The 13,417-nt window shown below is 61.6% G+C and overlaps 1 protein-coding gene across 1 annotated transcript; it reads right to left on the bottom strand.

Annotated features, from left to right (window-relative positions):
• Positions 1–1,234: 1,234 nt before the first annotated feature.
• Positions 1,235–12,178, bottom strand: LOC130611851 (symplekin-like; the record flags this gene model as incomplete). The annotated part of the gene is made up of 8 exons (XM_057433033.1): positions 1,235–1,385; positions 1,471–1,619; positions 4,661–4,900; positions 7,427–7,597; positions 8,532–8,781; positions 10,579–10,705; positions 10,795–10,868; positions 12,063–12,178. Coding segments are annotated over 8 exons (1,278 nt in total), but the record flags the coding sequence as incomplete, so codon positions are not given.
• Positions 12,179–13,417: the final 1,239 nt, after the last annotated feature.

The following is a 13,417-nucleotide window of genomic DNA, read 5'->3' as shown; positions in this document are numbered from 1 at the left end:
AACCCAACCCTTAACCCATGGGAATGGTCCCAACCCAACCCTTACCCCATGGGAATGGTCCCAACCCAACCCTTACCCCATGGGAATGGTCCCAACCCAACCCTTACCCCATGGGAATGGTCCCAACCCAACCCTTACCCCATGGGAATGGTCCCAACAACCCTTACCCCCTGGGAATGGTCCCAACCCAACCCTTACCCCATGGGAATGGTCCCAACCCAACCCTTACCCCATGGGAATGGTCCCAACCCAACCCTTAACCCATGGGAATGGTCCCAACCCAACCCTTACCCCATGGGAATGGTCCCAACTCAACCCTTACCCCATGGGAATGGTCCCAACCCAACCCTTACCCCATGGGAATGGTCCCAACCCAACCCTTACCCCATGGGAATGGTCCCAACCCAACCCTTACCCCATGGGAATGGTCCCAACCCAACCCTTACCCCATGGGAATGGTCCCAACCCAACCCTTACCCCATGGGAATGGTCCCAACCCAACCCTTACCCCATGGGAATGGTCCCAACCCAACCCTTACCCCATGGGAATGGTCCCAACCCAACCCTTACAAATGGTCCCTTACCCCATGGGAATGGTCCCAACCCAACCCTTACCCCATGGGAATGGTCCCAACCCAACCCTTACCCCATGGGAATGGTCCCAACTCAACCCTTAACCCATGGGAATGGTCCCAACTCAACCCTTACCCCATGGGAATGGTCCCAACTCAACCCTTAACTCATGGGAATGGTCCCAACCCAACCCTTAATGGTCCCAACCCAACCCTTACCCCATGGGAATGGTCCCAACTCAACCCTTACCCCATGGGAATGGTCCCAACTCAACCCTTACCCCATGGGAATGGTCCCAACCCAACCCTTAACCCATGGGAATGGTCCCAACCCAACCCTTAACCCATGGGAATGGTCCCAACCCAACCCTTACCCCATGGGAATGGTCCCAACCCAACCCTTACCCCATGGGAATGGCCCCAACCCAACCCTTACCCCATGGGAATGGCCCCAACTCAACCCTTAACCCATGGGAATGGTCCCAACCCAACCCTTACCCCATGGGAATGGTCCCAACTCAACCCTTACCCCATGGGAATGGTCCCAACCCAACCCTTACCCCATGGGAATGGTCCCAACTCAACCCTTACCCCATGGGAATGGTCCCATCTTGACCTTAGGACGGGTTTTGGTGCCCCCCCACGTCCCTGGCAGCACCCACCTGGCCCCAACCCCGCTGCTGTCATCTGGGTGGCCATGAGCCTGGCCAGGTGCTTGATCTGCACCTCGGTGCCCGCCGACTCCACCGGGGTGTAGGTGGCCTGGAAGGATGCTGGCATGGCCTCGGGCAGGTACACCATGCTGATGAGCACCTATGGGGGGGGGACACGGCGTCAGAACCCCCCTAGAGCAGCAGAACCACCCCCTTCCTCCTCCCCATTGCCCCCATGGGCTCACCAGGTTGGCCACGTTCTCTGGGGTGAGCAGGGGCTGCAGGAACTCGGCCGTGATGTCCGTGTCCGAGGGGACCCCGCTCTGCCCCGGGGCCTTGGGCACCGTCACCGGGGCCACCTCTAGGTCCTTGTCCTCATCGTCCTCAGGGGGCTCTGTAGGGACAAGGCTCAGGGTTCCTAAGGGGGTCCCGCAAGGGACAGCGTGGAGGGAGGGGGAAGGCTCCAGGGGGGCACCAATGGGCACCAGGAGGGCACTGGAGGACCATGATGGGCACCAAGAGGACCCTGATGGGCACCAGGAGGACCCTGATGGGCACCAGGAGGACCCTGATGGGCACCGAGAGGACCCTGATGGGCACCAGGAGGGCACTGGAGGACCCTGATTGGCACCAGGAGGACCCTGATGGGCACCAGGAGGGCACTGGAGGACCCTGATGGGCACCGAGAGGACCCTGATGGGCACCAGGAGGGCATTGGAGGACCTTGATGGGCACCAAGAGGACCCTGATGGACACCAAGAGGACCCTGATGGACACCAGGAGGGCACTGGAGGACCATGATGGGCACCGAGAGGACCTTGATGGGCACCAGGAGGGCACTGGAGGACCCTGATGGGCACCAAGAGGACCCTGATGGGCACCAGGAGGGCACTGGAGGACCCTGATGGGCACCGAGAGGACCCTGATGGGCACCAAGAGGACCCTGATGGGCACCAGGAGGGCACTGGAGGACCCTGATGGGCACCAGGAGGGCACTGGAGGACCATGATGGGCACCAAGAGGACCTTGATGGGCACCAAGAGGACCCTGATGGGCACCGAGAGGACCCTGATGGGCACCAAGAGGACCCTGATGGGCACCAGGAGGGCACTGGAGGACCCTGATTGGCACCAGGAGGACCCTGATGGGCACCAGGAGGGCACTGGAGGACCCTGATGGGCACCAGGAGGGCCCTGGAGGGCCCAGATCGGCACCAAGAGGACCCTGATGGGCACCAGGAGGGCACTGGAGGACCATGATGGGCACCAAGAGGACCTTGATGGGCACCAGGAGGGCACTGGAGGGGTCCCCAAAGGGCAGCAAGAGGACCCTGATGGGCACCAGGAGATGAGCACCAGGAGGACCCTGATGGGCACCGAGAATGAACAAGGGGTCCCAAGAGGACCCTGATGGGCACCAGGGGCCTCTGGCACCAAGAGGACCCTGATGGGCACCAGGAGGGCACTGGAGGACCATGATGGGCACCAAGAGGACCTTGATGGGCACCAGAAGCACCCAAGGGGTCCCCAAAGGGAGCTGAGAGGACCCTGATGGGCACTGGAGGCCCTTGATGAGCACCAGGAGGACCCTGATGGGCACCAAAATGAACAAGGGGTCCCCAGAAAGGCACTGAAGGCACCTGATGGGCACCAGGGGCCTCTGATGGGCACCAAGAGGACCCTGATGGACACCAGGAGGGCACTGGAAGCCATTGATGGGCACCAGGAGGACCCTGATGGGCACCAAGAGGGCACCAGAAGGACCCTGATGGGCACCAACAGGGCACCAGAAGGACCCTGATGGACACCAGGAAGCCCTTGCTGGGCACCAAGAGGGCACCAGGACACTGATGGGCACCAAAGCCCTTGCTGGGCACCAGAAGGACCCTGATGGGCACCAAGAGGACCCTGATGGGCACCAAGAGGGCCCCAGGAAGCCCCTGATGGGCACCAAAAGGGCACCAGGACCCTGATGGACACCAGGAAGCCCTTGCTGGGCACCAAGAGGGCACCAGGACCGTGATGGGCACCAAGAGGGCACCAGAAGGACCCTGATGGGCAACAGGAGGACCCTGATGGGCACCAAGAGGGCACCAGAAGGACCCTGGAGACCCCCGATGGGCACCAAGAAGGCCCCAGAAGGACCCTGATGGGCACCAGGACACTGGAGACCCCCTGATGGGCACCAAGAGGACCCTGATGGGCACCAGAAGGACCCTGATGGGCACCAAGAGGACACCAGGAGGACTCTGGAGACCCCCTGATGGGCACCAAGAAGGCCCCAGGAGGCCCCTGATGGGCACCAAAAGGGCACCAGGACCCTGATGAGCACCAAGAGGGCAACAGAAGGACCCTGATAGGCACCAGGAGGACCCTGATGTGCACCAGGAGGACCCTGATGGGCACCAAGAGGGCACCAGAAGGACCCTGATGGGCACCAGGAGGACACTGGAGACCCCCTGATGGGCACCAAGAGGACCTTGATGGGCACGAGGAGGACCCTGATGGGCACCAAGAGGGCCCCAGGAGGCCCCTGATGGGCACCAAAAGGGCACCAGGACCCTGATGAGCACCAAGAGGGCAACAGAAGGACCCTGATGGGCAACAGAAGGACCCTGATGGGCACCAGGAGGAGACTGATGGGCACCAAGAGGGCACCAGAAGGACCCTGATGGGCACCAGGAGGACACTGGAGACCCCCTGATGGGCACCAAGAGGACCCTGATGGGCACCAAGAGGGCACCAGAAGGACCCTGGAGACCCCCGATGGGCACCAAGAAGGCCCCAGAAGGACCCTGATGGGCACCAGGACACTGGAGACCCCCTGATGGGCACCAGGAGGGCCCTGATGGACACCAGGAGGACACTGGAGACCCCCTGATGGGCACCAAGAGGACCCTGATGGGCACCAAGAGGGCCCCAGGAGGCCCCTGCTGGGCACCAAAAGGGCACCAGGACCCTGATGAGCACCAAGAGGACCCCAGGAGGCCCCTGATGGGCACCAAGAGGGCACCAGGAGGACCCTGATGGGCACCAGGACACTGAATACCCCCTGATGGGCACCAAGAGGACACCAGGAGGACCCTGGAGACCCCCTGATGGGCACCAAGAAGGCCCCTGCTGGGCACCAAAAGGGCACCAGGACCCTGATGAGCACCAAGAGGTCCCCAGGAGGCCCCTGATGGGCAACAGAAGGACCCTGATGGGCACCAGGGGGACCCTGATGGGCACCAGAAGGACCCTGATGGGCACCAAGAGGACCCTGATGGGCACCAGAAGGCCCCTGATGGGCACCAAGAGGACCCCAGGAGGCCCCTGCTGGGCACCAAAAGGGCACCAGGACCCTGATGAGCACCAAGAGGTCCCCAGGAGGCCCCTGCTGGGCACCAGCCCAACCCCAGGTGCCCCCATCGCTCCCCCCCCCAACTTTCCTCACCTATCTTCATCTTCTTGAGGGCAGCGTCGGGCTCGTCGCGGGGCCGCTTGCGGGCGTCCCTGGGGCTGGGCATGCTGCGGGCGATCTCGGCCTGCTGGGTGCCCAGGTCCACGAGCAGGGTGGTGATCTGGGGCTGGAAGTCCCCCGAGGACGGGTGCCGCAGGATGCTCAGCAGGTGAAGCTTCAGGTTCTTGCGTACGCTGCTCACCTGAGACTTGGCCAGCGTGGGGGGCAGGTTGGCTGCGAGGGGGGCAAGAGTGAGGGGACACAGAGGGTCCATGCTCCATCCCCATAGGGCTCCATTCCCATAGGGCTCCATCCCCATGGGGGCCATAGGGCTCCATCCCCATGGGTAGGGCTCCATCCCCATAGGGCTCCATGTCCCATCCCCATAGGACACCACACTTCATCCCCATAGGGCTCCATGCTCCATCCCCATAGGGCTCCATGTCCCATCCCCAGAGGACACCACACTTCATCCCCATAGGGCTCCATGCTCCATCCCCATGGGGCTCCATACCCCATCCCCATAGAGCTCCATACCCCATCCCTGTGGGGCTCCATACCCCAACCCCATGGGGCCCCATACCCCATCCCTGTGGGGCTCCGTGCCCCATCCCCATAGAGCTCCATACCCCATCCCCCTAAGTCTCCATACCGCATCCCCATAGTGCTCCACACCCCATCCCCGTGGGGCTCCGTGCCCCATCCCCATAGGGCTCCATACCCCATCCCCGTAAGTCTCCATACCCCATCCCCATAGAGCTCCATACCCCATCCCCATGGGGCTCCATCCCCGTGGGGCTACGTGCCCCATCCCCATAGGGCTCCATACCCCATCCCCATAAGTCTCCATACCCCATCCCCATAGGGCTCCATACCCAATCCTTGTGGGGCTCCATGCCCCATCCCCATAGGGCTCCATACCCCATCCCTGTGGGGCTCCATACCCCATCCCCATAGGGCTCCATACCCCATCCCCATAGGACACCACACTTCATCCCCATAGGGCTCCATGCTCCATCCCCATAGGGCTCCATGCCCCATCCCCATGGGGCTCCATGCTCCATCACCATGGGGCTCCATACCTCATCCCCATAGGACAGCACATTTCATCCCCATAGGGCTCCATACCCCATCCCCATAGGGCTCCATACCCCATCCCCATAGAGCTCCACACCCCATCCCCATGGGGCTCCATACCCCATCCCCGTGGGGCTCCACACCCCATCCCCTTAGAGCTCCACACCCCATCCCCGTGGGGCTCCATCCCCGTGGGGCTCCATGCCCCATCCCCATAGAGCTCCATACCCCATCCCCATGGGGCTCCATCCCCGTGGGGCTCCGTGCCCCATCCCCATAGAGCTCCATACCCCATCCCCATAAGTCTCCATACCCCATCCCCATAGGGCTCCATACCCAATCCTTGTGGGGCTCCATGCCCCATCCCCATAGGGCTCCATACCCCATCCCTGTGGGGCTCCATACCCCATCCCCATAGGGCTCCATACCCCATCCCCATAGGACACCACACTTCATCCCCATAGGGCTCCATGCTCCATCCCCATAGGGCTCCATGCCCCATCCCCATGGGGCTCCATGCTCCATCACCATGGGGCTCCATACCTCATCCCCATAGGACAGCACATTTCATCCCCATAGGGCTCCATACCCCATCCCCATAGAGCTCCACACCCCATCCCCATGGGGCTCCATACCCCATCCCCGTGGGGCTCCACACCCCATCCCCTTAGAGCTCCACACCCCATCCCCGTGGGGCTCCATCCCCGTGGGGCTCCATGCCCCATCCCCATAGAGCTCCATACCCCATCCCCATGGGGCTCTGTGCCCCATCCCCATAGAGCTCCATACCCCATCCCCATGGGGCTCCATCCCCGTGGGGCTCCGTGCCCCATCCCCATAGAGCTCCATACCCCATCCCCATGGGGCTCTGTGCCCCATCCCCATAGAGCTCCATACCCCATCCCCATGGGGCTCTGTGCCCCATCCCCATAGAGCTCCATACCCCATCCCCATGGGGCTCCATCCCCGTGGGGCTCCGTGCCCCATCCCCATAGAGCTCCATACCCCATCCCCATGGGGCTCTGTGCCCCATCCCCATAGAGCTCCATACCCCATCCCCATGGGGCTCTGTGCCCCATCCCCATAGAGCTCCATACCCCATCCCCATGGGGCTCCATCCCCGTGGGGCTCCGTGCCCCATCCCCATAGAGCTCCATACCCCATCCCCATGGGGCTCTGTGCCCCATCCCCATAGAGCTCCATACCCCATCCCCATGGGGCTCGATCCCCGGGCGGCAACGAGACCCATCACCATACACCAACATACCCCTGCAAACTGGGGCTCCGTGCCCCATCCCCATAGAGCTCCATACCCCATCCCCATAGAGCTCCATACCCCATCCCCATAGAGCTCCATACCCCATCCCCATAGAGCTCCATACCCCATCCCCATAGAGCTCCATACCCCATCCCCATAGAGCTCCATACCCCATCCCCATAGAGCTCCATACCCCATCCCCATAGAGCTCCATACCCCATCCCCATAGAGCTCCACACCCCATCCCCATAGGGCTCCATACCCCATCCCCATAGAGCTCCATACCCCATCCCCATAGAGCTCCATACCCCATCCCCATAGAGCTCCATACCCCATCCCCATAGAGCTCCATACCCCATCCCCATAGAGCTCCACACCCCATCCCTGTGGGGCTCCGTGCCCCACGCCGTGGGGCTGGGTCTCACCGTGCAGTGTCTCGTAGGCCTGGATGACCTCGGCCATGAACATGGGTCTCTGCCTGGCGATGGTGGCCAAGGAGCCGAGCGCGGCCGTGAGGTTGATGCTGGAGATGGCCGGGTGCACCATGAACTTGAGGAGCTGCTCCAGGGCCGCCCTGCCCTCCTCCCACAGCGCCGCTGCACGGACACACAGCATGAGGGGCACTAAAGGGACCCTGAGGGGCATTAAAGGGACCCTGAGGGGCACTAAAGGGAGCCTGAGGGGCACTAAAGGGAGCCTGAGGGGCACTAAAGGGAGCCTGAGGGGCACTAAAGGGATCCTGAGGGGCACTAAAGGGACCCTGAGGGGCACTAAAGGGATCCTGAGGGGCACTAAAGGGATCCTGAGGGGCACTAAAGGGAGCCTGAGGGGCACTAAAGGGAGCCTGAGGGGCACTAAAGGGACCCTGAGGGGCATTAAAGGGAGCCTGAGGGGCACTAAAGGGATCCTGAGGGGCACTAAAGGGACCCTGAGGGGCATTAAAGGGATCCTGAGGGGCACTAAAGGGATCCTGAGGGGCACTAAAGGGATCCTGAGGGGCACTAAAGGGAGCCTGAGGGGCACTAAAGGGAGCCTGAGGGGCACTAAAGGGAGCCTGAGGGGCACTAAAGGGACCCTGAGGGGCACTAAAGGGAGCCTGAGGGGCACTAAAGGGTGCCTGAGGGGCACTAAAGGGACCCTGAGGGGCACTAAAGGGAGCCTGAGGGGCACTAAAGGGACCCTGAGGGGCACCAAGAGGACCTGAGGGGTCCTTAAAGGGTGCTGGGAGGACCCTGATGGGCACTAACAGGATCCTAGGGGCACCAGGAGGACCTGATGGGTCCCTAAAGGGTCCTGGGAGGACCCTGATGGGCACCAGGAGGACCTTGATGGGTCCCTAAAGGGTGCTGGGAGGCCCTTGATGGGCACCAAGAGGCCCTTGATGGGTCCCTAAAGGGTGCTGAGGGGCCCTTGATGGACACCAAGAGGCCCTTGATGGGTCCCTTAAGGGTGCTGGGAGGACCCTGATGGACATGAGGAGGATGTGAGGGGTCCCCATAGGGCGCTGGGAGGCCCCCGGCCCGCACTCACTGTACTTGATGTAGGGGTGGTCCCTGGGCACCTTCTCGAGGCTGATGTCTCCCTCGTGGCGCTTGGGCACGTCGGAGTCGGCGCCGCGGGGCGAGAGGGTGATGATGAGGCCCTCGACGAACTTGATGGCGTGCGTGCGGATGCCGTCGTTGTCCGAGTCGAGCAGGAGCAGGATGTCCGAGGCCATGGAGGTGATGAGCTCCCAGCAGGCCTCCTGCAGCTCGCTCAGCACCCGCGACTTCACCATCCACTGCGCGGGGAGACACGGGGACATCCACGGGGGGTCAATGGCACCCATGGGGGGACAAGGGCACCCACGGGGGGTCAATGGTATCCAAAGTTGGTCAATGGTACCCAAAGGGGGTCAATGGTACCCAAAGAGGGTCAATGGTACCCAAAGGGAGTCAATGGTAGCCAAAGGGGGTCAATGGTACCCAAAAGGGGTCAATGGTACCCAAAGGGGGTCAAGGGAATCCAAAGGGGGTCAATGGTACACAAAGTTGGTCAATGGTATCCACAGGGGGTCAATGGTATGCAAAGGGGTTCAATGGTACCCAAATGGGGTCAATGGTACCCAAAGTTGGTCAATGGTACCCAAAAGGGGTCAATGGTACTCAAAGGGGGTCCAGGGAATCCAAAGGGGGTCAATGGTACCCAAAGTTGGTCAATGGTACCCAAAAGGGGTCAATGGTACCTAAAGGGGGTCAAGGGAATCCAAAGGGGGTCAATGGTACACAAAGTTGGTCAATGGTATCCACAGGGGGTCAATGGTATGCAAAGGGGTTCAATGGTACCCAAATGGGGTCAATGGTACCCAAAGTTGGTCAATGGTACCCAAAAGGGGTCAATGGTACTCAAAGGGGGTCAATGGTTCCCAAACGGGGTCAATAGTATGCAAAGAGGGTCGATGGTACCCAAAGGGGGTCAATGGTACCCACAGGGGGTCGATGGTACTCAAAGGGGGTCAATGGTACCCAAAAGGGGTAGATGGCACCCACAGGGGGTCAATGGTACTCAAAAGGGGGTCAATGGCATCCAAAGGGGGTCAATGGAACCCAAAGGGGGTCAAGGGCACCCAAAGGGGGTCAATGGTACCCACAGGGGGTCAATGGTACGCAAAGGAGGTCAATGGTATGCAAAGGGGGTCAATGGTATCCAAAGGGGTTCAATGGTACCCAAATGGGGTCAAAGGTACCCAAAGGGAGTCAATGGTACCCAAAGGGGGTCAATGGTACTCAAAAGGGGGTCAATGGTATGCAAAGGGGGTCAATGGTATGCAAAGGGGGTCAATGGTATCCAAAGGGGTTCAATGGCATCCAAAGGGGGTCAATGGCACACAAAGGGGGTCAATGGCACACAAAGGGGGTCAATGGCACACAAAGGGGATCATTGGTAACCAAAGGGGGTCAATGGTACCCAAAAGGGGTCAATGGTACCCAAAGGGGGTCAATGGTACCCAAAAGGGGTCAATGGTACCCAAAGTTGGTCAATGGTACCCAAAGTTGGTCAATGGCACCCAAAAGTGGTCAATGGCACCCAAAAGGGGTCAATGGTACCCAAAGTTGGTCAACGGTACCCAAAGTTGGTCAATGGTACCCAAAGTTGGTCAACGGTACCCAAAGTTGGTCAATGGTACCCAAAGTTGGTCAATGGCACCCAAAAGGGATCAATGGCACCCAAAGGAGCTCAACAGCACCCAAAGGTGCTCCTTCCAGTACCTAAAGGTGCCGAAAGGCACCCAAAGGGCCTCGATGGCACACAAATGGGCTCAACAGCACCCAAAGGTGCCCAACGGCCCCCAAAGGTGCCCAACAGCATCCAAAGCTGCTCCCTTCCAGCACCCAAAGCTGCTCCATCGGCACCCAAAGGCCCTCATTCCAGCACCCAAATACACCCCCGAGCACCCAAAGGAGCCCTTAGAAGCAGGCGCAGGGCCCCCCTCCACCACCCAAAGGTGCTCCTCCGAGCACCCACAGCTGCTCCATTGGCATCCAAAGGAACCCCCGACACCCATGGGCCCCCCGCTCAGCACCCATGGGTGCGGTACCTGCAGGGCCACCCTGTAGAGCTGGGTCATGGTCAGGATGGCCTTCTTGACCACGTTGACGTTCTCGTCCTTGAGGAGCATGTTGAGGTTGGCGATGAGCTTCAGCAGCAGCTCGATGTCCCGCTTGCTGTGGGGTGGGGTGGGGGGGGGAGGTGTGGGTGGGGGGCACCCATGGGTGCTCAGCACCACCCTGGGGTTCCTCCCCCCTCCCCTTACCAAGCCTCCTCGATGAAGCCCACCACGAACTTGCGCACCTCGATGGATTTGTCCGCTTGGAACGCGATGATCTCCTGTGGGGGGGGGGGGGGGGGGGGGGTGGAGCCATCCCAACACACCCCCCCCCCATCCATCCCAACCCCATCCCGGATCCATCCCAACCCCCCCTTCCATCCCAACCACCCCAGATCCATCCCAGCACTCCCAGATCCATCCCAAACCTATCCTAGATCCATCCCAACCACCCCAGATCCATCCCAGACCACCCCAGATCCATCCCAACCACCCCAGATCCATCCCAGCATTCCCAGATCCATCCCAAACCTATCCTAGATCCATCCCAACCACCCCAGATCCATCCCAAACCTATCCTAGATCCATCCCAACCACCCCTGATCCATCCCAGACCACCCCAGATCCATCCCAACCACCCCAGATCCATCCCAGCATTCCCAGATCCATCCCAAACCTATCCTAGATCCATCCCAACCACCCCAGATCCATCCCAAACCTCCCCAGATCCATCCCAACCACCCCAGATCCATCCCAACCACCCCAGATCCATCCCAACCACCCCAAATGCCTCCCAGCATTCCCAGATCCATCCCAAACCTATCCCAGACCCATCCCAGCATTCCCAGATCCATCCCAAACCCATTCCCAGCATTCCCAGACCCATCCCATCCATCCCAGTATCCCCCTGGATACATCCCAGCATTCCCAGACCCCCCCCATCCATCCCTGTATCCCCCTGGATCAATCCCATCATTCCCAGCTCCACCCCAGACCCGTTCCCCCCCCAGTATCCCTCTGGATCCATCCCAGCATTCCCAGCTCCACGCCAGACCCCCCCCAATCCATCCCTGGATCCATCCCATCATTCCCAGCTCCATCCCAGACCCCCCCCCATCCATCCCTGTATCCCCCTGGATCCATCCCAGCATTCCCAGATCCATCCCAAGCCCATTCCCAGCTCCACCCCAGACCCCCCCCATCCATCCCTGGATCCCCCTGGATCCATCCCATCATTCCCAGCTCCACCCCAGACCCATTTCCCCCCATCCATCCCTGTATCCCCCTGGATCCATCCCAGCATTCCCAGCCCCCCCCATCCATCCCTGTATCCCCCTGGATCCATCCCAAACCCATTCCCAGCTCCACCCCAGCCCCCCCCATCCATCCCTGGATCCATCCCATCATTCCCAGCTCCACCCCAGCCCCATTCCCCCCCAGTATCCCCCTGGATCCATCCCAATCCCATCCCTCACATCCAGGAAGTTATCCAGTAAAGTGGGATCCTTGTTGATGATCAGCTCCTGGACCTGGATGCGGAACGGAAGGGACACGATGGGACATGGGGGGGGGTATCCATGGGAGGGGGGGGCTGTCCATGGGGAAGTCCATGGGGGGGTCCATGGGGGGAGTGGGTCCATGGGGAAGTCCATGGGAGGGGGGTCTATGGGGGGCAGTGTCCATGGGGGGGGTCCATGGGGGGTTAATGGGGGGAGTGGGTCCATGGGGAAGTCCATGGGAGGGGGGTCTATGGGGGGCAGTGTCCATGGGGGGGGTCCATGGGGGGTTAATGGGGGGAGTGGGTCCATGGGGAAGTCCATGGGAGGGGGGGTCTATGGGGGGCAGTGTCCATGGGGGGGGTCCATGGGGGGTTAATGGGGGGAGTGGGTCCATGGGGAAGTCCATGGGAAGGGGGGTCTATAGGGGGGAGTGTCCATGGGGGGGGTCCATGGGGGGAGCGGGTCAATGGGGAAGTCCATGGGAGGGGGGTCCATGGGGGGGGGTCCATGGGGGGTTAATGGGGGGTTAATGGGGGGAGTGGGTCAATGGGGAAGTCCATGGGAGGGGGGTCTATGGGGGGCAGTGTCCATGGGGGGGGTCCATGGGGGTGGGGGGGGGTCCATGAGGAAGTCCATGGAGGGGGGGTTCATGGTGGGAGGTGGGGGGGGTCCACGGGGGGGGATCCATGAGGGGAGTGTCCATGGGGGGGATCCATAGTGGGGGGTCCATGGGGTGGTCTATGGGGGGAGGCCATGGGGGGGATCCATTGGTGGGCTCATGGGTGGGTTCATGGTGGGGGGTCCATGGGGGGGTTCCATGGGAGGGGGTCAATGGCGGGGGGCCATGAGGGGGTGTCCATGGGGGGGGTTCATGGGGTGGTTCCCTGAAGGGGGGGTCAATAGGGGGTGTCCATGGAGGGATGTCCACCATGGGGGGGTCCATCCATGGGGGGGTCCATCCATGGGGGGGGTCCATCCATGGGGGGGGGGGGTCCATCCATAGGGGGGTGGTGTCCATCCATGGGGGGGTCCATCCATGGGGGGTGGTGTCCATCCATGGAGGGGTCCATCCATGGGGGGTGGTGTCCATCCAGGGGGGGGTCCATCCATGGGGGGGGTCCATCCATGGGGGGTGTCCATCCATGGGGGGGTGGTCCATCCATGGGGGGGTCCATCCATGGGGGGGTGGTGTCCATCCATGGGGGGGTCCATCCATGGGGGGGTCCATCCATGGGGGGGTCCATCCATGGGGGGGTCCATCCATGGGGGGGGGGTGTCCATCCATGGGGGGGTCCATCCATGGGGGGGTGTCCATCCATGGGGGTGTCCAT

Source organism: Pezoporus wallicus, unplaced genomic scaffold (genome assembly GCF_028554395.1).
Source record: "Pezoporus wallicus isolate ANWC-B61680 ecotype Strahan unplaced genomic scaffold, APGP_CSIRO_Pwel_v1 contig_9466, whole genome shotgun sequence".
Taxonomy (NCBI): domain Eukaryota; kingdom Metazoa; phylum Chordata; class Aves; order Psittaciformes; family Psittacidae; genus Pezoporus; species Pezoporus wallicus.
Note: the sequence above shows the minus strand (reverse complement) of the source record. Positions and strands in the feature narration are given on the sequence as shown.